This window comes from Tiliqua scincoides, chromosome 3 (genome assembly GCF_035046505.1).
Source record: "Tiliqua scincoides isolate rTilSci1 chromosome 3, rTilSci1.hap2, whole genome shotgun sequence".
In the NCBI taxonomy this organism is placed as follows: domain Eukaryota; kingdom Metazoa; phylum Chordata; class Lepidosauria; order Squamata; family Scincidae; genus Tiliqua; species Tiliqua scincoides.
In genome coordinates, this window is record NC_089823.1 from 199,429,817 (window position 1) to 199,452,869 (window position 23,053).

At 39.8% G+C, this 23,053-nt stretch overlaps 1 protein-coding gene across 3 annotated transcripts in view; it reads right to left on the reverse strand.

The window, feature by feature from the left end:
• Positions 1-840: 840 nt before the first annotated feature.
• The window catches only part of SEPTIN2 (septin 2), a 30,506-nt gene continuing 8,293 nt past the window's right edge, over positions 841-23,053 (reverse strand). For 2 of the 3 annotated variants that reach the window (XM_066618920.1, XM_066618921.1), the window contains exons 4-13: positions 22,481-22,567; positions 20,370-20,493; positions 18,682-18,816; positions 18,305-18,422; positions 17,976-18,077; positions 17,523-17,668; positions 16,572-16,655; positions 15,527-15,584; positions 12,799-12,905; positions 6,814-10,889 (exon numbers count right to left, since the gene is read on the reverse strand). In XM_066618920.1, coding sequence (XP_066475017.1) covers positions 12,807-12,905; positions 15,527-15,584; positions 16,572-16,655; positions 17,523-17,668; positions 17,976-18,077; positions 18,305-18,422; positions 18,682-18,816; positions 20,370-20,493; positions 22,481-22,567 — 953 coding nt within the window. In that variant the 3' untranslated portion in view covers positions 6,814-10,889; positions 12,799-12,806. Of the gene's footprint in view, positions 1,252-6,813; positions 10,890-12,798; positions 12,906-15,526; positions 15,585-16,571; positions 16,656-17,522; positions 17,669-17,975; positions 18,078-18,304; positions 18,423-18,681; positions 18,817-20,369; positions 20,494-22,480; positions 22,568-23,053 lie in introns of those variants that run through there. The other variant, XM_066618922.1, reaches the window with a different exon arrangement.

Here is a 23,053-nt window from a genome sequence, read left to right on the forward strand (position 1 = left end):
TAATATGTTGTAAGCCGCCCTGGGTCCCTTTCGGGGAGAAGGGCGGGATATAAATAAAGTTTATTATATTATTATTTATTATTATTATTTATGTTGCCTCTTGGTGCCAAGAGATATTTTCCTTCCTGGCTACTTCTTATCTGTCTTTCCTGTATGTTGTAAATCTGTCCCTGAGTTGTAACTTCTTAGTTCCTCATTAAAAGTATCTAAATCTGTCACTTTGAGTCTACAGAGGAGATACAGAGTTAGGAATGTTTTGACTAAGATAAGAGTCTTATCTGTGAGATGTTGTTTTTCTCACATTCCAGGTCTTTGAGTTGTCTGTGAGGCAGACCCTCTAATTAATTTCTTGCTAAGGTTGCATTTTGAATTACATCTGAGACTTAATTAATTTAGCTTCCACTATTCTGTGTATTTATGCTTTGATCAAACTATTTTAACAGCTAGAATTCACTTTGAACTACCATACATTGCTATTAACATTATTTACACTCTTAAAGACACTAATCATTAAGCATTAAAAGCTCGCAGACGATCACCACTCTTGCTTACTGAGTTTGCTTTTGAACTTTGCTCTTGACCTTGCAACAGTACAATATACAGTACATGTATCTTATACTCAGGAATCCATTTCCAGTCAAAGGGAATTACAGTAAATAAACAGCTGTTTTTTCCTCCCAACTTTTATACAAATAATCATTAGATTATGATGTTAGACAAATATGAAATCAAACAATTTTACTGCATGATGACAAATCCATCTTAACTGATTGTAAACCAGCATTTTCGGCTAGTTCTTACCACATAAATACATACTGTTTTAGCTATATTTTGGTACAAATTCACACAAGGTCTCCTACTTTTCTGACTAGCTTTATCAGTTCACTAGTCCAAACAAGTTGTAACTCTAAAGCTGCGGTTTTCAACCGCAGTGACGCGGCACACTGGTGTGCCTCGAGGCTGCTTCAGGTGTGCCGCGGGATCAGAGGAGGCAGGCAGCAGCGCGGGAGAAGCAGCTGCTTTCGCAGGGAGAACAAGCAAGGGAGTAGCCAGGGAAAGGGCTGGCTTTGCATCCCATGCAGCAGCTGCAGAAACCGCTTGGAGCTTGCTCCTGCTACGGAGCACGACTCAGGCTGCAACCTGATTTCTGTTGCATCTTGGACATCTTCTGAGGTGGTAGGGAGGCCCATGGAATGGGCTGCAGGCCTGGGTGGTCGTGACAATAAGGCAAGGTGACCTTTGAACCTAAACCTAAATGGCCCAATAGAGTATAAACAGAGTATTAAAATTAGTTTAATGCTAAAAGTAAATGCATAAAGAAAAAGTTTGATCTTTAGAAACAAATGCTTAATAATTTAAAGCCACACAAAATATAAGTAAATTTTAACTGCTTGATCCAAGAAGACATTCCCAGCTAAAATTCAAGCAAAACAAGTTATTTTGGTCTCACAGAGATAGTATTGAGAACCGTAGTCAGTTTCACAAAAGAGATACATTATGAGAGAACCAGACAACAGACAATTTTGACAGAATTACAGGTTTCCGTGTCAAATATAAGAAGACACTTGTTATTCTTCAAAGTTTCAAAAGAGAACACTTTCTTTTTAAGCAGCAGAAAGTGTTACCAAAGATGTTGCTTTGCAACATTACAAAGTTATTTGTTGGCAGGCTAAAATAAGATTTTCTAAACCAACACCTGCAAAAGCCAGTTAGAAAACAGATAAGATAAAATATTCAAGAAAATCTCTGTCTGACAGAAGGAGCTAAAATTAGGTTAAAGGTATTTCTTAAATGAAACCCTTTCAACAATAAAAGTTTAATTTGCTTTAAAAATACATCCCTTAAAAGTGTAAGTGATAGGTCACATACAAGATTAAAACATGGAAGCCCCACAGTGCTAAATAAGAACAAAGAAAAGAAAGTTAGAAGTGTCTCAAAGTAGTTGGAGTTATGTTTAAAGTTAACAGAGAAAGAGGCCAAGAGAATGTGCAGAGTACAATATTAGAATGTAGAAAGTAACAAAACCTTATTTTAGCTCTAAAATAAGTCACAAAATATATAGAAGAGTATTAAAAGATGCCCTGTAGTCACCCTGTTGAGAAGACCCGCAATGAGTGGCTCAGAACTTCATAGGCTATCAAGGGCTTTTGGGGGGGGGGTGCTGTTACCAGAACCTTGTATATTAAAACCCAGCCATCAGCCTGAGCAAGGACACTACAACTGAGTGTAGCCCCAAGGTAAAGGAACACACAGTCCCTTACCTTGAGGAGACCTCTGTCACTGCCCCTCCACTGAAAGATGCAGTGTACATCGCATTGGCACGCTTGCATCAGTGCTGGAAACTTGGATAGGACTGGGCCCTTAGTATGCTAAACACTCTGGCCTTAAGGGGAGGGGTGGGGTCAAAACTTTTACTATCAGCATGACTAGGAAAGTATCACCTTGACTTATTTTCCCTGCTTCACCAGAGTTATCTTTGTGCTCTGTTTGCGTCTCCGGATGTGAAACACTGTAGTTTTGATTGGACAAGTTGAGACATTTTTCCAGGTCCTTTCAGTGGTCTGTTTTATAAGGAGGCTGTTTTATATCAGGCCTTCTTCTTCTTCCTTAGGATAGGAGCAGGGTCTTGCTTAACTGAGGTACGTGACACGAAGACAGGCAACCTGCACACAGCAGGGATAGACAGAAGAGAGTGCGCACTTGTTTCAGATACAAATGTTTCAACTTTGTTTCATTAGGGAACTCAAGAAGGCACCTTTGGCAGGTGTTTTGGCCAAATATTTGTAGGTTAAGTCAGTTCCAAAGACAAAAAGAACACCTTTTTACCTGGCAGAACGACCATGCAAACACCTCTGATAGGTGGCAGTGGAACCTTACATTGTAATGACAATATTGACAAATAGACATTCATTTTTACCCACATGAACATATTATTGCAGTTTTAGCAAGGCCTGCCAAGATTTTGAACTGATGATCAGCCTTAAGAAAACACAGGTCATGGTTCAGGATGTGGACTCACCTCCCTGCATTACAATCTCTGCACATGAACTGGAGGTTGTCCATGACTTTGTGTACCTTGGCTCAACGATCTCCGACACTCTTTCTCTCGATACCAAGCTAAACAAACGCATCGGTAAAGCAGCTACCACGTTTTCCAGACTCACAAAGAGAGTCTGGTCCAACAAGAAGCTGACGGAACATACCAAGATCCAGGTCTACAGAGCTTGCATCCTGAGTACACTTCTGTACTGCAGCGAGTCATGGACTCTTCGCTCACAACAGGAGAGGAAACTGAACGCATTCCACATGCGCTGCCTCCGACGCATCCTTGGCATCACCTGGCAGGACAAAGTTCCAAACAATACAGTCCTGGAACGAGCTGGAATCCCTAGCATGTATGCACTGCTGAAACAGAGACGCCTGCGTTGGCTTGGTCATGTTGTGAGAATGGATGATGGCCGGATCCCAAAGGATCTCCTCTATGGAGAACTTGTGCAAGGAAAGCGCCCTACAGGTAGACCACAGCTTCAATACAAGGACATCTGCAAGAGGGATCTGAAGGCCTTAGGAGTAGACCTCAACAGGTGGGAAACCCTGGCCTCTGAGCGGCCCGCTTGGAGGCAGGCTGTGCAGCATGGCCTTTCCCAGTTTGAAGAGACACTTGGCCAACAGACTGAGGCAAAGAGGCAAAGAAGGAAGGCCCATAGCCAGGGAGACAGACCAGGGACACACTACACTTGCTCCCAGTGTGGAAGGGATTGTCACTCCCGAATCGGCCTTTTCAGCCACACTAGACGCTGTTCCAGAACCACCATCCAGAGCGCGATACCATAGTCTTCCGAGACTAAAGGTTGCCAACGTAGGGCTGTTTTGTGTTGGAAAGTGGAAGGCTTCTATCCTTCCAGTTTGTGTAGGGACAATAAAAGCTGATTCACTACATTTATCTGATTCCAGAAAACTGAATCATTTAGCTATATTAGTTTATCTCTATAGCCTTTGTGCAATAATAATTTCATTACTACTAATCTGGTTCTTTACTTCCCCCACCCACAACCATAGATTAGTGTCTTCTTGAAAATTAGCCATTAAATTATTTTTCTTTCCTACTCCCCTCAGGAGAATGGTGAGACCAACATCTAGCACAGCTGTTTTCAACCGCTGTGACTCGAGGCTGCCTCAGGTGTGCCACAGGATCAGAGGAGGCAGGCAGAGTCTGCTTGGAGCTTGCTCCTGCTACTGAGCACGACTCAGGTTGCAACCTGATTGTCACTTTCCTGGGAGTAAGCCCCATTGGCTACTATGGGGCTTACTTCTGAGTAGACATGCCTAGGGCTGGGCACGAAGGCGGTTGTTGCCTGCCTGTGTGCTGATTGCTCAACCAGAGAAGCCTGGAGGAGCCAGGAGGTGGGAGCTTCGGAGTGAGTGAGAAGAGGGTGCCAGAAGCGGGCAAGCAGGTACACAGCGAGCGAGTCTGCTGAGGCCCACGACCTAAGGACTGGCTGATTGAAAAGGGTTCCTGAAAGTCCTTTTTCCTTGCCAGTTTGCCTGCAATTCCCCAAAGCGACCCTCCCTGCACCTTGGGGCTTTTAGAGGAAGGGCGCTGGGGCACAATCCTATCCACACTTACCTGGGAGTAAGCCCCATTGACTATAATGGGGCTTACTTCTGAGCAGGTATGCATAAGATTGGGCTTTTGGTTGTACTCTTTTTTTCTCAAATACACAAACAGGCAACTGGCATTTCTCTCCTCTTCTCCCCCACCCCACCCCCTTCCCCAGGAATATTTCCCCTCCCCAAATCTCACAATCACAGTTCGCAACTCTCTTACTGTCCCTCCCCTCACTTGTCCACACCTTCCAGATACAGAATCACTGCCTCACATTCTCTCTCTCTCTCTCTTCCACCCCCAGTTGAATCCTGCGCTTGTTTCAGTCATGTCTCCTCACTGCCCCTCACCCACTATGTGATCAACCTGCCCTGTCCTTGCAAACACTTTCTGGCACTTTTGATAAGAATTTGAACATAGAATTTTTCCTCCTTTTCAGAAACCACATATACTTCCCTCTCCACGCTTCTTGTCAATTTTTTTTATCATGTAATGATTTAATTGTATTAATTTTATTAATTAAAGATTAACTGTAATGTAGTAATTTAATGTAAGTAAAAAACTGGTAGCATGCCTTGGCAATTTTAGTGCATTGTCAGTGTGCCATGAGCTGAAAAAGATTGAAAATGGCTGCTCTAGGATCATCTTACAGCAGCTGAAGCTAAGAAAACAATGCAAAAATACCTACAAGCCAAAACAGTTAACAATGGCAATGGCTCTTACGTTGAAGCTCACCCAACAGCAGAAAAGCAGGTTTCTGCTGTACAGGGACATGTTGCAAACCAAATCAAAATAAATGCAGCGATGTACTGCCCTCTAGGGGAAAGAAATCCTGCCTGCATGATTCCAGATCAAGTTCAGTGTAACAGTTCTTGCCTCCACCCTTCACATAAGTTTGCATAGGAGACTTCTCATTTTAATCCCTCTGGTCTCATTTTCTCTGTATTCTTCAATGCCAGCAACAGGTCAGTGCAAAGGCCCTGCATTAGACCCACCAAAACACTCTGTCTTCCTGAGACTGTGTAGTGCTCCACCACAGCCCCTAATACTATTTCAGGGATTGGTAGCTCAACAATTTTCAACCACTGTGCTGTGGCACACTGGTGTGCTGTGGGAGTTTGGGGAAGGATCATTTGTTTAGTAGGGCCACTGGGGGATGCAAGCCCCTGCTGTCAGTGTGGTGTAGCTTGTAAACTATCAAAAAACAGATTGTGTGCCTTGACAATTTTAGTGCCTTGTCAATGTGCTGTGAGATGAAAAAGGTTGAAAAGTGACTAGTCAAATTATCTCTGATGCCTTCCCTGCTGATACCCTTTACTTTGTCACTTTTGCTCCCAAACTTGGAGCAGTACATATGGAACATTTTTGTTCCCATTTTCTTCCTCTTTCCCTTTCAAAGATGCTTCATGAATCTGACAAAGAGGACAGTAGTGTATGAAAGCTTAAGCTGAAATAAAATGGGTTAGTCTTCAGGCTCTACAAGACTTTTTGTTGTAATAGCTTCTCTTGTAGAAATTAATTGGTATGAGACTATTATACAGAGTGTTACCAGAAGGTATGGGAAGGAACAGCACTAATCAAATGCCCATAGGGCAGACAGCCATATAAACTCCTGCACAGCACCTTGCACACCTTTGACACTAAGCAAACAGAAATCAGTAGGTTGGCGGAGTAAATGAACCTTGAGCTGAAAGTTGGAATTCTTCTAACCAATTCATCATTATTCAATGTAGTGATCATACATACTACCTATGAATAGAGATGTCTGAAAACTGTTTGTTTTTTTTAAACTCAGCCCACTGTGTTCAGTGGCTGCAATCCTATCTTATCAGAAAGAACACCTCCACCTGTAATTACTGCATACTGCTATGGTGGGATCCTGTACTATACTCTGCCTAGCATATAAATACAAAGTACAGGTTGTGGCTCCTGATCCACTGATTCAGGACATGCAGGTTCCAACCAGGAGGTTCTGAGGCTCGAGGAGGCCCACACTTCCGGTTTTTCTGAAAAAAAGGCTGTATTACAAGCCAGTCTTGAATACCTGTTCAGAAACCACAGAATCTATTCAAGTGATTAAGGCTTCAATCCTGTATAAACTAAACTGTATTGTCTGAAGGGTTTTGTAAGCACCATAATTTTAACATCTTTTCTACTATCATTTAACAGTTCATTTTTATTTAAATGATGGACCAAATAGGCACACACAATGATTTGTTATTTTTATTAATAGTTTTGGCTAATGTCAGAATACAGAAAACCAAATGTGTTAATATTTATACAAAAATTAGCCCTTTCAGTATCCAAGTATAAAAAGTGTAATATACTCCTAAAACTGCAAATTATGGAAGAAAACAATTCTGGAAGCTCTAGAAACTGTGAAAAAGCTAAAGGAGGTCAAAGAGACCAATTTGATGCCACTAGTCTTTAAAGTCTGGAAAATAGCATTATTTCTTTCTCCAACACTAAATATTAAACCATTTTCGCCCAACGTTGCACATATGCAACAGGGATCACATGTGTACTCCTGTGTGCTGGGCAAAAATGGGTTAAATTGGTTCCAGGAGAAAGAGACTGGTTTTTAGAACTATTCCAGGCACAGGGCAGGAAATATTGGTATGAACTTAGTTGGAAAATATTCAAATATCATTAAATTTTTTTAAAAAGAAAGTTTCTAGCTGCTTAGTAAAACTTAACAGTTTTGATGGCTGCATGCTATCATAAATAGCCAAGATATCAAAACAATTCCACAGGTAAAGACCATATTATGTAATAAAATTCAATAATAGCAACCAACACACACTTGCAGGTGAATAGAATAGTCCAAACACTTAGCATATGTAGGAGCTATTTAGATCTTCTAAAGCAAGCCAAGATACACAATATACAGGGTTAAACTTATACTACTTTGAGACACACACACTATATTTTCACAGTTTTTCTAATACTATTAAAATATGTCAGTGCTTTATGGTTATTATAATGGCCTCAGAAAAAAACATACTGAAATGTGAGCATGTTCTTGGCAAAACAAAGAGTTCCCCAAAGTGTGTTAAAATAAAAATGGCATAATTTAATGACCACCACTATGAAGGAAAAAAGATATTCTTGTTGTTGTTTGGGCAGGGATGGATGAAAGATGGAGAAAATATGCAAACAAACTTTTTGGCCCATTTTGATAAGATTTGTTTTGTAAATAGATTGGTGGAAGGTTTTAAAATAATCAAATTTAATGGTTTCTACTTAGAATATGCAAAATATGTTTGCATTTTATTATGTTCCTTATGAATTAGGGCCCAATCCTATCCAACTTTCCAGCACTGGTGCAGCCGCAATGCAGCTTAGAGGTAAGGGAACAAATGTTTGCATATTGTGATGAAGGCTCTCTGACTGATTTCCCACCACTGGATGCAGTGCATGCCCCATGGGCACAGCTGCACCGGCACTGGAGAATTGGATAGGATCGGGCTCTTAGTTTCCCCGTTATTATAAATACAAAGTTAAGTTTATCTTTTCTTGTTTATCAAGATCAGATAAAGAACAATGTTGAAAGCAAACCCAGGAACTTACTGAAACTCAGAACTCTGAACTTTAAAACACAATATAAAAAAACCACACAATATTTTAAAAACAAGATTAAACAGTTTACAAAAACTACATGCAGAATTAAGTGATATCGACTAAGTATAGGCAATGATTTGAGATGTCAGGATTTGGTGACAACATCCACATTCAGTTTTTTGGGACCAGAGTATATAATGTTACAGTAACAAATTCTGCAATGATAATGGTTGAGTTGAGCAGTTCATCTAATTTTTCCAGCAGTTGAAGCTGGAAAAATAGACAAAAATTCAGAAAAAACCCACTAGTTTGTTATAATCTCTCCCCACCCCCATCACTGAAGCTGTACTGAACAATGCACTTTTAAATCTGATTATTTAATTTACGATAATAAGACCTTAGCCAAGAGGAAGTTGCTATTGCCATTACTGAAGACTAACATTACCAAGCCTGGCTGGCTGAAACAGTAAGCAAACTCTTGAAATTTAAGGGGAATGATCTCTAAAGGAGCAAACAATGTACTGATTAAACAGAATCACTTCATATTAACAGCGCTTCTATTATAAAAACTACAAAGTTCATATAGGAACTTTCATATAGAAACTTTGCTATCCTTTCAGCTGGAAATTACCACTATTAGCTGAAAAGAGCAGATATATCTGAAAAGAACAGATATAAATACCTGTTATTATTATTAACTAATAATAATAATAATAACAACAGGTATTTATATACCGCCTTTCTTGGTCTTTATTCAAGACTTTATTCAAGGCGGTTTACATAGGCAGGCTTTATTTAAATCCCTTATTAAATAGGGATTTTTACAATTTGAAAGAAGGTTCTTTCTTTCAAGAACCACTACATTCAGGTGTTTCATTCCAATCTGGCTTCACATTCTGGCCTCCATGCTCTCACGCTCAGAGCAGATGGAATAGCTTGGCTTCAGCTTGTCAGCTGCTTCAAGGTCACACGGTGCTGGTGGCCTCGAACTGGCGACCTTGTGGATGTTATCTTCAGGCAGACGGAGGCTCTACCCTCTAGACCAGACCTCCTGCCCATAGTTATAGTAGAAATATTACTGTTTTGATCCACATCAGCACTGCAGTAAGACTTATTTGCACAGATGTGGAAAAATATAGTGGTGCCAAATATGAATATGTTGATAGAAAAAATTTATGAAATAGTTGAAATGGACATTTTATCGGAAAGATTACATGATGATGGTAAATTAGATAAAATTAAGAATATATGGGAAGCTTTCTACAATTAGTTAGAAACAGAATAAATAGAACAAAATAATTTAGAAGATGTGTCAGATCTGTACTTGTTTGAAAGACAAAAAACAAAAACTGTATTTGAGTGGAGACCTAATGTATCTTTCCTATGTATTTAAAAAGAAAAAAGAAAAGAGCAAGTCTTTAGGCCTATTCTGTATGTACATCATCAATTTGATTTGTAGTTGCTTGCACACATTAGGGGGGGAGAGACATTTGTTTTTCTGCAAAAATACATCATATGGACATGAAATATAACAATTCTTTCTGATAATCTTGGGTGTGAAGTGACCAAGGGAAGGACCTCAGCACATAACCAGTTGATTTCCTAAAGGTTCCTTGTTTTCCTTTAACTAAAGGATTAAAGGGCAGGATATTTAATGTTCCTCTTTCCTTTGTTATTCTCTTCTTTTTTCAAAGTCCATGGATTCCACAGTTTACAAATGAACTTTACAGAAAAGTGCAGCACAAATACCCATACCTGGGCATTTGGGCCTGAGTGGTAAAGACACGGAGAATAGATGCCATTCTCTTGATTATGGGAAGGCTTACTCTTCCTTTATCATAGCAGATCATATGTCCAAGAGCAATTGTTTGGTCTTGCTCTTTAAAAACAATAAGACTACAAAAATACGTTTCTTTAGATATGATAGAATTTGCTCTTTAAACTGCATCATGTCTAACACATTGATTTTTCTTATTTAAGACAGAAGTATATGCGTGTAAACTGATAAAATGACTATATGAATTTAGAAGCAGAGCAGGAGTGTTACAGGCATGCAGTCCTATATGCTACAATATGCAAAAACAAATGGTATCAAACACTTCCCTCTTTTGTCACCAACATGGTTTTTGGACAGCTTACATGCAAAGGGCTCCATTCTAAAGCCCAAGTATTTACTTTCTTTACCAAACTTTCTTTACCATATTCCCCAGTAAAAACTTCCATAAGCAAACTATAACTTTAGATGCTTTGAGATTTAGAAGTATAGATGGAGTGGTGCTTATTTATCATGCCAGGTTATCAGGGAAGACTAAAGAGGAAGTCCAAAGTGCACATGCAGATTATGGACTATGGAATTTTGGTAAAAAACATTAGTTGCGCTCTCAGTGCAAGAAGATATACAAGATAGCAATAGGAATCCAAACCATCATATTAATATTACGTTCAATTAGAAACATTTGAATCATATACCTTGTGTAATGTTATTAATAAAATCAGGTCAGTAAAAGAATAGTAACTATCAAAGTTAATAAAAATCACGTTACATCATAAAATTAAAATATTGACCAAGTCGTGTTTTAAAGTAGGCATTACAAAAATTACAATGCATTTGCACACTGTATACGGATGGAACTCCGAAGTAATGGCAGGAAAGAAAGCCTCTCTCCTGAAAAAACACACCACAGCATCATAAGTCGCAGATGGCTCCAATTAAAGACGATATCTGCCAAAGTGAAAAGAGAATATTGATGGGCTCCACTGATACAACGTATGTTTAGATTCTGAACCCAAGCTCTAGTGTAGGGGTCAGCAACCTTCTACATAAGGGACAGACATTAGGCCCATCAATAGTAAGAACATGTGTGTGTTCGATACACATACATGAATCTCCTGATCAGGCCTTACAGCTAAGAAAAAAAGAGATGGACACAACATGGAGAGACACATGCCTAGACAGAGAATGACATTCAAAGGAATCTGCTTACATTCTAAGTCTTACAGAGATGGTCTTACAAACCCGAAATCTTTTTTAGGATTACTACGGGCTGGATGGATCTCTCTTCCTATAATATGGGACATATTATATTGGGTGGTGGGTCAGATTCAGCCCATGAGCCATAGGTTGCCAACCCCTGCTCTAATGCAAATATGAATTTAGATAGCATCAGCACTCAGCCAGGTTCTCAACCACAAAGCTACAAAACAATGCCCACAAGAGATTTTCTTTACAAATCACTTAAAAAATACACAGGTATCTGTGGCACCATCTCTCCTCCCCCTTGCAATGCATAATGGGCAAAAATTCCCCTAGTCTCTCATACACTTTTCCTTCACTTTCTTGGAGCAGCAAGTTGTCAATTCCTGCTTCACAGCCAAATTAACTTCTTTTATTAACTTCTACTACTCTTTCATCACCTTCTTCCATTTCTATGTTCTTATGGAGTTCTTATGGCACAGTTTCAGAGCCACTCAGAGTATGTAATTTGTATAGTATACAGAACTTAGAAGTGCACTTATCACTTGCCAGTTTACATGGGACAAGTAGCAAACTGCACTTGTCGCTTCCTCCTCTCCACCCAGCAAATAATTCCCATTGCTGTAGAATTATTCCATGTATATATCTTGGCCTCCAAAGCTGGTGAAGGATGCCCATTCCCTTCCCTTAAAGGGCCTTGGCCCTATCCAATGTTGTTAGGGCAAGTGAGAAATCAGCTGTGAAAAAGCAAGCTGAGGAGCTCAAAGAACTAACCACTTGTCTCCTAATAAGATAGGGCCAGTCTGGGGAGCAGGATGCCCTCCTGGGGAGACAACTACATGACCTCTGACTGACCCTACCACTTGGACATGCAAAGTCAATTCCATAGAGCTGTGGTTTTCAAACTCCCAGGGAGTTTGAAAGCTGAAGTAAGTTCTTATAGGGGTGGGGGGAAAGGCAGCTGGGGCTGGGAGGAAGGCAGTGGTGTGCTCCCCAGGATCATGCTGCTCAGGGGCTTGGGTACACCTCCTGCAGCCTCCTGGGGGTGCGGGAAGCCCTGTGAAGCTGTCCTCAGGGCTCCCTGAAGCTTCACAAGTGAAAGTGGAGCAACTGTACTCCACTTCCGGTTTAGAAAAAGCAGAGCGCGATCGCTCCACTTTCATTTGTGGAAACAGGCCAGGACCCAAAGGCTGGGGCGTCGCGATGTCCCAGTCTGAAAAACCCTGCCACAGAGTGAGGAGTATGCCCAGTCCTCTGACAAAGCAGCAAAGCAAACTGTTATTTCCAGCTGGCAGAACAGAGGCATACTGTAAGGGTAGCTTAATGCTACCCCTCCCTCAGCCTTAAAGGCCAAAACCCCTGCAGAGTAGCAGCTTCAGGGCAATATCGGGAGGGGTGGTTGAGAAGAAACTCATGCTGCACTGTAAATTTACAAGGCTAACTAGAAGGATTGTATTTAGGATGCTTTGAACAGAGAGTGAATTGTCTGGTAATGCCGTTTCAGTGTGACACAAGAGCACATCAATACATGAATGCAAGCATTTCTACACAAAGACCGATTTCTTTGGACATCATGATTAGCATTAAAAATATCAAGTTTGCAGAAATGCTTAACATATATAGCAATATTTTGCTTTTCTATCCAAAGCACTCTTACCAAGTAATTTAAACTTTGTGCCCATGGGCTACATTGGAGTCCCCTTCTCCTCTCTGCATCTGCATCTGCGCTTGCATCCTTGCAATCATTTCTTGCATGCGACGAAGCTAGAAACACACACATTACAAAATATCCATTATCACCACTTATTTTTTCTGAAAGTGTGGTTTTCTTGCAGTATGTTACAACCTGACTGTGGCTAACATTATTGCTATGGAAGGTAAAACAGAACGTTCATTTTTGTATTACAACATACCTACACAAAAAGTGGCCTCAAAACACAAAACAAGTATGCCCTTAACTTGTAGCCCACTGATTAAAACTGGCTACTGATGATTAACGCACAATGGAGTCTTCAGTCTGTTTATTCCGTTCAAAAAATTCCACTGAGATCAGTGGAATTTACTCACAGGAAAGCTTGCAGCAGACCGTAGCTATAGTCAGTTCAGATCTACCAATTAAAGCTTGCAGCCCCCAATACTATGAAAGGTGTAATAATTTCATTCAGCATTTGAAATGTGAGAGATAATGGACTTGGCTAAAGTGAAAATACATAAATTTGTCAAGAATCTGATATGAAAGACGGTTTTCAAAACTGCTATGCTAGAAAATATTTACTTATAAGGACAAAAAATTATATTTCATATACCACTTTCCAAAGGAAATAAAAAATGCAAGCATACAATTTTCAACTGTTAGACTGATCTTCCCAACCACCACCCTTGCTTTAATTTAAAATAATTTACTTGGTGAATTTTAACAACAATGAGGTATTTAATTTGTGTCTTATGAACACCCTTATCAGCCTCAATGATCCCTGATGATCAATGTGAAGTACTTATTCTAAGCATAACAATATCTGTAGCAAACCATAGCTCTTAGTAGCAGATTCCAAATGAAGAAAGTAGAGATAAAGAGAGAAATTTGGTGTACTGCTTCACTATTTTATGTGGTTATTTTTTGTTTTTACTGAATATTTTCTTTTACATGATAAAAAGCAACACACCACATGCTTTAGAACAGGGGTGTCCAAAGTTTTTGGCAGGAGGGCCAAATCATCTCTTGGACACTGTGTCGGGGGCCAGGGAAGAATATAATTAATTCACATTTCAAATTTGAATAAATTTACATAAATGAATATATTAAAGATGAACTTATACGAATGAATGAAGGTCTTGCAATAGCTCAAGGCCTATAAAAGGCCTTGCACAAAGCAAGGCTGGCCTTTCCTTTGCTGCTGCTACTGCATCACAGATGTGAAACAGCAAGCAGTGGAGGGAGTCCTCATCCCACAGCTCACACAAGAGGTCAAATAGTCGCCCTCAAGCTGAGAGCAGTTGCGTCAGGCCAGTGTGGGCCCCAGCAAACCTCCAGAGGGCCAGAGGCTCATTGGAGACTGGGGGCTCCCTGAGAGCCGCATTGGGAGTCCTCGAGGGCCACAAGTGGCCCCAGGGTCAGGGTTTGGGCACCCCTGCTTTAGAATATGAAGCACCCCTGCTAACTGGGCAAAGAGGAACTCTTGAATGTGTTCATATTGACTCTTTGTATTTTGCAAGGGGAGAGGAAAACAGGATGATGAACCACAGGAACAGAACACAGTTCACTTTTGCAAGTAAACTGACCAATATTTCAAACAGTTTACAAAGGAAAATACATCCAGAAGAACTGGTAAATGGGTTTTATGAGACAATTACATCAGCCCAAAGTGAGATCTGAGTTATAGAAAGATGGAGTATAGCAGGGTTGAGATTAGTGCAAACTCTCTTTTAAGAAGAGTCAGGTTTCTTCAGCCACAATCTGGGCAAGTTTGTCCAAAAGGACTCTCTTCCACAACTTAAAAGTTATATTTACTGTAATAAATTTACATACTCCTCATCAACTAAAAGTGTTTGCTAAGCAGTTTACATAACAAAAAATAAATGGTTCCCTATCCAAAAAGAGATCACAATCACAAAAGTTCCAAAAGAAACATCAGCAAACAACCTCTCTACTGGGGTAAACAGATCAGTTTCTCCCCCTCTGCCAAGTAAAGGAGGAGCACCACTTTAAAGTGCATCAGTTGACAGGGAAATGGCTTTATATTCTAAAGCAGTGGGATCACTGAATAATGGCCAATCTTACTGAAAAGATGTTTAAGTATTCATCTACACAAGGACTTCCTGTCCTCACATTTCAGCACTAACCTGAAGAGTGAGAAGCAGTACTCTTCGCACGAATTATGTTATCTACGATTTGGGGCATCACTTCCCAGATTGAGGATAACATTCTTGTGATCAGCCCAAAACATTCATCTTCTATGTCTATGAGCTGGAAATCCACACACAACAGGTTATTATTAAAACGATCTATATAGTGCTTTTCAACAGAAAAGTTCAAAAGCAGTTTACAGAGAAAATCAAATAACCAAATGGCTCCTCAAAGGGTTCACGGTCTAAGAAGATGCAAAAGAAATACTGGCAGTAGCTCCTAGATAAAACACTGTGCTGAAGGACAGTTATTCTCCTCTGCTAAATGTAAGACGAGCACTACCTGAAAAGTGCCTCTTTGCCCAGCCAGCTGCAGAAGGAAGCATTCGGATACAACCTGATGAGCATAAATACTTACGTGGTCTGCAGGTCTCAGCCCCAAGTAAAGTGCAACAGTCTCTGTCCACTCAAGAGTACAAAGAAACTAAGAACGGTATCAGTTGTGAGATATTAAATGGAGCTTCAAGTAAAAATATTCTTACTTCAGCTTCTTTTTCCAGCAAGATTTGGTCTTTATTGACTTCCTCATCTTCCACCTTCCTGTATACAGCAGAAGAAAGAATCAGTTCTAACATTCAGGCCTAAAAAGAGCTTTTCAATTTTTGTTGTTAAGAAGAGCATCGCCTCATACCAAACAATACTTACTCTTATGTATTTGTATCCTAAGTTTAGTCATTCATAACTAAGGCTGCAATCCTAACCACACTTTCCTGAGAGTAAGCCCCATTGAACAAAATAGGACTTACTTATGAGTAGACCTAATTCCGGAGTAGACCACTTTCCTGAGTAGGATTGTGCCCTAAGTCTCATTGATTTAAAGGGGACTTAGTCATAACTAAGATTACAACTTCTTTAAATCACAACTAAACTTGGGATACACCCATGTGTACAGAATTGCACTTTCATGCACTTGCAAGTTAAGAGTATTTTATAAAAACTACTCAGTATTTTATTTTACAAAGAGAAAACAGAGAAAGAAAAAAAAACATGGTTCTCAAAAACACCATCCAGGTTTATTTGCATTAAGGCTCAGACACACATATAAGCATCTAATTAACCCTGCAGAAAAGAAAATTTCTTAGAGCTTCCAAGGTATACACAAAACATTTTCCAGCCTGCTTATTCTGCAAAGGGTTAAAACAAGCCAAGGGAAAGAACATTCCAAATCAATGACCTTTAGGTGCATAAGAACATAAGAGCCCTGCTAGATGCCATCACTACTTCCTGTGGCAAAGAGTTCCACAGACTAATTACATACTGGGTAAAAAATATATTCTTCTGTCTGTCCTAACTCTCCCAACACTCAACTTTAGTGGATGTCCCCTGGTTCTAGTATTATGCGAGAGGGAAAAGAGCATCTCTCTATCCACTCTGTCCATCTCCTGCATAATTTTGTATGTCTCAAACATGCCCCCCCTCAGGCGCCTCTTTTCTAGACCAAGAAGCCCCAAACACTGTAGCCTTTCCTCATAAGGGAGGTGCCCCAGCCCAGTAATCATTTTGGTTGCTCAAATAAGAGGTACCGACCTGCCACCTTTTTTAAGTCTTTCGGAACGGAAGTTTTCATAGTGAAGGTCTTGAGTCACTTCCTGGAGATCCTGCATATGGGTGCTGAAGTTAGAGATATAAGACTATGACATCATTTTGATCCCAAAATACCGAGCTGCATATTTATCGTGCTCTTCCCTAATACTTTTAGCTGGCTTGTTACATCATAATTCCTAATCTGTATTTTTATGCTTTGCATACTTCTGCTTCCTAAATTAGATCTTAAATGTCATAGTTTTCAGGCAATCACTGTGCAAGACAAAGAACGGAATGTGAAAGATTAGATGTTCTGTAAAAACACATATGAAGCTTTGTTGTACTGAAGCAGACCATTGGTCCACCTGTCCTCATACTGTCTCTTCCATAGCAACAGCTCTTGAGGATCCTAACTTACTGTATACTATAGAAAGTAACCTATTGTCTATAGTACATATTCTAAAAAGAGGGTGGGACAGACCACCCAAACCAACTAAATTGAATCTTAACTAAATTCAATTTACATTAAATTCAATTTATAATTTAAAAAGCATAGCCTTACATTGCTGTTCACCCTGGCTGTATAGGCAGTTTCAGCATTTATAGTTGTGTATAAAGTTCAGTCATTTACAGATGTCAGGCTAAGCTCAGGTCGTAAATCGCGTTATGAGCAAAATTTCTGGCAGAGTCTTTGGACAGCCACATGATATAACATTTGGAGAGTGACGATTTCAAGAATTTCTGTCCTTAGTTATTCTTATATAAATCATCAGGGCACAAAATTCATCCTGCTTGTAGTTCAACAAAAGGCAGGTTGTGCTGTTGTTATTATTATTTTATTAATTTTTACTCTGCCTTTTTGCCCAACGGGCACGCATTCATACTCTGTTAGTCCGATTCATACTCTTGAGATAAACATTGGATTGAGTACTGAATTCAGGGTAACAAGCTTACATTAGCATGGTCCTTAGTTTCAAGAAGTCATTATGCTCTGGGTTCTCCACTTCAACAACTCCCCATGGATAGAGGCGACCTCTAACCTTTTTACCTTTGGCTTCAATCAGCTGATTGGATCCCACTACACAAAAAGGAATACTAGCCTGAAATTGGAGAGGATTAAGAAAAAAAGTGAAGCACATCATATTTTCCTAAAGTAATAAGAAACTCTTTAGGTTCAGCACCATCACAAGCATTTACCAATGGGAATCAATCACTTCATTAGAGATAAGACATTAGGAGCATAACATTTATTAAGCCATGTTAACAAATAGTGACGGATGTGATAATAAAAGAAGGTGTTTTAAGCTAGGAATTCATCTGGGGATACCTAGGAGCAGGTCTACACAAAGCATCCAATCCATGCAACAATCTTTATCACTGTGTGTGCTACCCAAAGACAAAATATACCTTCAAATGTCTAGTCTGTTCTTTGAAGTCCTCATCCTCATCTGATTCAGCATCAGGCAGGTGATAAATTTTGATGCTATGCTCTTCAATTTCATCCAGAATCTAAAACAAAAGGAGTAATCAGCAACTTTTCTCATATGAGCAGGAGTGCTTTGTACTTGCACACAGGGCTTCCTGGATACTAGTCACAGCCACTATGTAGGATCCTGCCTCCTAATGGTCAGAAGAAGACCATTCTAGGAAGAAAGGACAATGTGTCTCTAAGGATAATTTGACTGTACCAAACTTTTACTAATGAAATGTCAGAAATGCTTGTATGAAATACTCACCCTTTTCTTCAGCCTTTCCCGCTCTTTCAGAGTAAGAGTATCAGCTTTTGCTATTACTGGCACAATATTCACTTTGTTGTGAATAGCTTTCATGAACTCTACATCCAAAGGCTTGAGACTAAAATAAAAAAGTTGAAAAACTTGAAGGATGATTTATACAGTCAACATAAAATTATATATTCTCAAATATGCAAGAACTGTCCATTTCTTTTTCCGCTATCTTAAACTGACCAACTTTTCACATTTGAAGTGTGTGCATATGTATAGAGATAGTGCACATTTGTTTAGCTTTCTAATAACATTAGAATATACAAAAGTTAAGCAATTATGTCAAATAAACACTTTTGCCACAAATTCAGAAGATGTACAATACATACCCATGACCAAATGGTGAAATGAAATAGAAACAGCAGTGAACGCGATTATCTACAATATGTCGCCTGTTCAAACCACTCTCGTCATGAAGATAGCGCTCAAACTGTTCATCGATGTATGAAATAATAGTCCTGAAACTAAGTCCATTATGAACAATTATGTTTAAGTGTTCCCTTTCTGAAATGCTTAGCAATAATAGTTTATATTAAACCAAAAACAACTTTTCAAAAAGCAAATTCAAAATTGAATGAAACTGAAAACTTGTCTGCAAAAGCCACACTAACTGGTACATGCAGGCTGTAACTGATAAGATATTCTAATCTTGGGAACAGGGACTGCAGTCACCACCTTCAACATGATGATAACTCTAACCCCAATGACAATTTACTCGTCTTGTATCCCGCTTTTCTTCCCAAAGGGCACCCAAAGCTGTTTTTAATTCTCAAATCAAGATTACTATTCTAGCTGAGGCTAACATGTAATCCATTGATTTATTTTTTCATGGATTTCAGTGTTTTCCAAAAGTTAGAAATGCAGAAAGTAGTGTTGGGTTTTTATTCAAAATCCATATTATAATTATAATCACTTTACTCAAGCAAAAAAAGTTTGTTAAAGTAGAAGATCCTACCAATCTTCTGCTTTAAAAAAGTTTTTGGCTAGGGTAAGACCTTAAATGACCTAATGGGATTACAGGGGGTATGTGAGGAGCCCCCACTCCCACCCCCAGTGATCCCATTAGGTTCTTTAAGAAGTTACCCCAACAAAGTTTCTTAAAGGAGGAGGTTACCTCCCCGCAACCTTTAAGGAGAAAATCTAGACTGATATTAACAGGAAGTGGTTAAGGCCTGCTTCCTGTTAACTTCTAGTCACTTGCAAGCAGCCAAGCTGCCAGGAGGCAGTGTGGAGGTCACTATGAGCTCCTAGCGATCTGGTTTAAGAAAGAATTTCACCCCTTTCCCCCTGTAAATTTTAATCGCATGGGGGTTGGGTTGGGTTGTGGCGTTCCCACATCTGCAAGTAAGTGAAACCATGCATATGGGATCCGTGGTTACTGGGGCATACCTCTACTTCAATTCAGAAGCATAAATAATTACACAAACAGAAGCTGAACACACTTTTAGGCAAAGAAAACCTTTAAAAACCATGTTTCTTTTCCTGTGACTTGGGCCAAAAATGTCAATTGTCAGAAAATCCCAACACACTTTGGAAACATAAGTTACATACAGGTTCAGCCTTTTTATACACTAATTTTTATACACGGATTTGACTCAACATGAATGGCCCCTGCAAATGTGCTGATCCCTGGAGAAGGGGAAAAATGCATCACTTTAAAATCAGTTTAAAAAACTGAACAGTCCTTTAACAATAGCCTCCTTAATGAGAGACAGGGGGGCAGCTGGCTGACAATCCATCAATCCTTCTCTCTCCATTGGAAAAGAAAGGTGATCACTTTGCACTGGTGAAGGGAAGGGCTGAGTGAAGCACTTGGAGGAGTACTGATTGATGGACTGTCTTCTTAATTACTCTTATCTTACATCACAAAGGTCAGCAAGGCTGTTTTTAAATAAATGGACAAAGAAACTTTGTTTTCTAAATTGATTTGCTATAGTGCTTTTTGCCATCCATGTGAGTGCTTGGAATGGAACCCACATGAATAACGAGGCTCAACCTGTATACACTGTATACATACCAGTCTCGACAATTAATGGCATCACCATATCCTGGAGTATCTACTACAGTTAGACGGAGCTTCACACCTCTTTCCTCAATTTCAACTGTAGAAGCTTCAATCTGCACAGTTCTTTCAATTTTTTCTGAAAAGGCAACAAAATCTCATCTCAGACAACTATTGAAAGTGATCAAAACCAGAAATAGCCTGCATTGTTCTACATATCTGACTAAAAATAATAAGCACATCACAAGACCAATTAGGAGTCATAATAGAATATAGGTTTCAACTTATCAGTAGAGGTGTTTGTTTCCAGTGAGTAAGATAAGATTATAGCCTGAGGGCCCAATCCTATCCCACTTTCCAGTGCCAGTGCAGCCCCAATGCAGCTCTGAGGAAACAAATATTTCCTTACCTGGAGGAGCCCTCTGTGGCTGCCCCCCCCCCACAGGATATAGTGCATACCCCATTGGCATGGCTGCATCAGCGCTGGAAAGCTGGATAGGATTTGGCCCCGAGTCTTACTGAACAAAACAGGCTTATTTCTGAGTAAAATAACACAGTTTTCAAACATCTCTGCTTATCAGTTGTATTGTAGAATTATAAAACTGAAAGATGCCAAGGCCATCTAGTTCAAAAGCACGTGTCTATTCTCTCACCTCATAATGTATCAACCTACATGATTTTAGATCACAGTGTGCTACAACAGCAACACAGATTTTTTTAGACAGCAAAATAGCTAGGAGATTAAACCAAGACAACTGCAAGCTATAGAGCAGAGTCATTTGTCTTTTTAGGTCTGTGTTGCAGTCAAGGCTAAAATTAGTTGTTCCATAGGTTTTAACTACCAGTTCTCACTAGGAATACTGGACCAAGGTCTGGTTCCAACATTTTGAGGAATTATCAAGATTTTAAAAGGATCAGAGGAAAGATTAAGCAGGGTTTAAATAAAAGAAAAAAATCCAACTAGAAGTGATGAGTCCAGAGAGTGAACGTAATTTTCAGGTATACGCCGTATAATGTTGTTCTGGTCAGTAAGAGACTCCCTATATGACAGTGGTTCCTGCCTATTTGTTTCTGTCGTGAGAACAGCTTCCCCGTCCTAACCTATGGCAGTCCTATTCCCACCCCCTTAGAAACCCCTCCACACATCTTGCATCCAGAGGCACCGAAACAGAACAGAGCTAGGGCAGCAGCTAATAATAATAATAATACAGGTATTTCTATACCGCCTTTCTTGGTCCTCAGATTTCTCCTTAGACTTTATTCAAGGCGGTTTACACAGGCAGGCAATTTAAATCCCCGTAGGGATTTTTACAATTTGAAAGAAGGTTTCTATCTTTCAAGAAACCACAACATTCAAGATGTTTCTTTCATGATCTGGCCGCACATTCTGGCCTCCATCCTCCCACGCTCAGAGCAGATGGAATAGCTCGGCTCAGCTTGTCAGCTGCTTCAAGGTTGCATGGTGCCGGTGGCCTCGAACTGGTGACCTTCGGATGTTATCTTCAGGCAAATGGAGGCTCAACCCTCTAGACCAGACCTCCTGCTGCAGTGCTTTTGGGAAAATCTTGTCCTCCTGGTCACCAGGCATCACCCCCCAGCATCCTTGTGCATGTTGAGGACCTCTTCCATCACTCACATGCATCTTCTTTGATACTACTGAAGAGCAGCCTGAATGCTTGCAAGAGGGAGCAGCAGCATGAACCACCTTGGATCACACACACCTCCTTGGCCGCTGTTGCCACTACTGTGGCAACTAAGGAGCTGCCTGCATGCTTATGAGAGGGACCACCAACAGCAACAATGCCCCCATCTAGTCTATTGCTATACAATAGCAATTGTTCTACTAAATGGTGCAGTGCACAAGAATGATCACATACTGACAAAATAGCCTAATAATGGGTTTCAGGGAACGTGTCCGTATTATTAAGCAACACATACCTGTACCTAAGAGACAGCTATACTTAACGTGACCATGGAATAAAAGTGACACAAAATTGGGAAAAAAAAAATGAGGTAACAATGACTAATGACCCAACCCTTCTCATTCAAGGCCCACAGAAATTCGCTATTGAGTGTGTTGTGTCTGTTAAATTTCATTACTGTCAAAACACAAAAAACAAATTTACCAGCAGCTCCTGGAATTATCCTTTCTGGGTAGAGATCTGTCAAGAACAGGCTGTTTATTAGAGTAGATTTGCCCAATCCAGATTCACCTATGAAAAATAAGCATTTAACATTTGATAAATGATAAATACTTGTTACAGATATACAACCAGGTCAATGTTCTTTCAAGGTATCAATTTTATGGCCAAAAAAAGTGTTTGCAAGGGATACTATAAACTGAACTACTATTGATTAGGAGGTCCAGATCTCATAGAATTTTTCAGTAAACTCAATAGAAAAAGAGCAACTTTGATGAAGGATATGAACCGCTTTAAATAGATCTAGAGACCATAGTTACATCTAGCTCAAATTACTAAAAGTGGCTTCCAAGTTCTAAAGAAGGGGTCTTTTCCAGCCTTTCTACCAGACCATCAGCAGATTTCAGGAATGGGAAATGACAGGACACTTAATCACTAAGCTCCCACAGGCTTAGATTTTGTGTGCTAGTTCTCAAGGATAATGAGATACTTTAGATATGTCTAAAATATATCTTAAAAAAGTTAGTGATGCATTCCTCTCAATTCCTACTTTTAAAG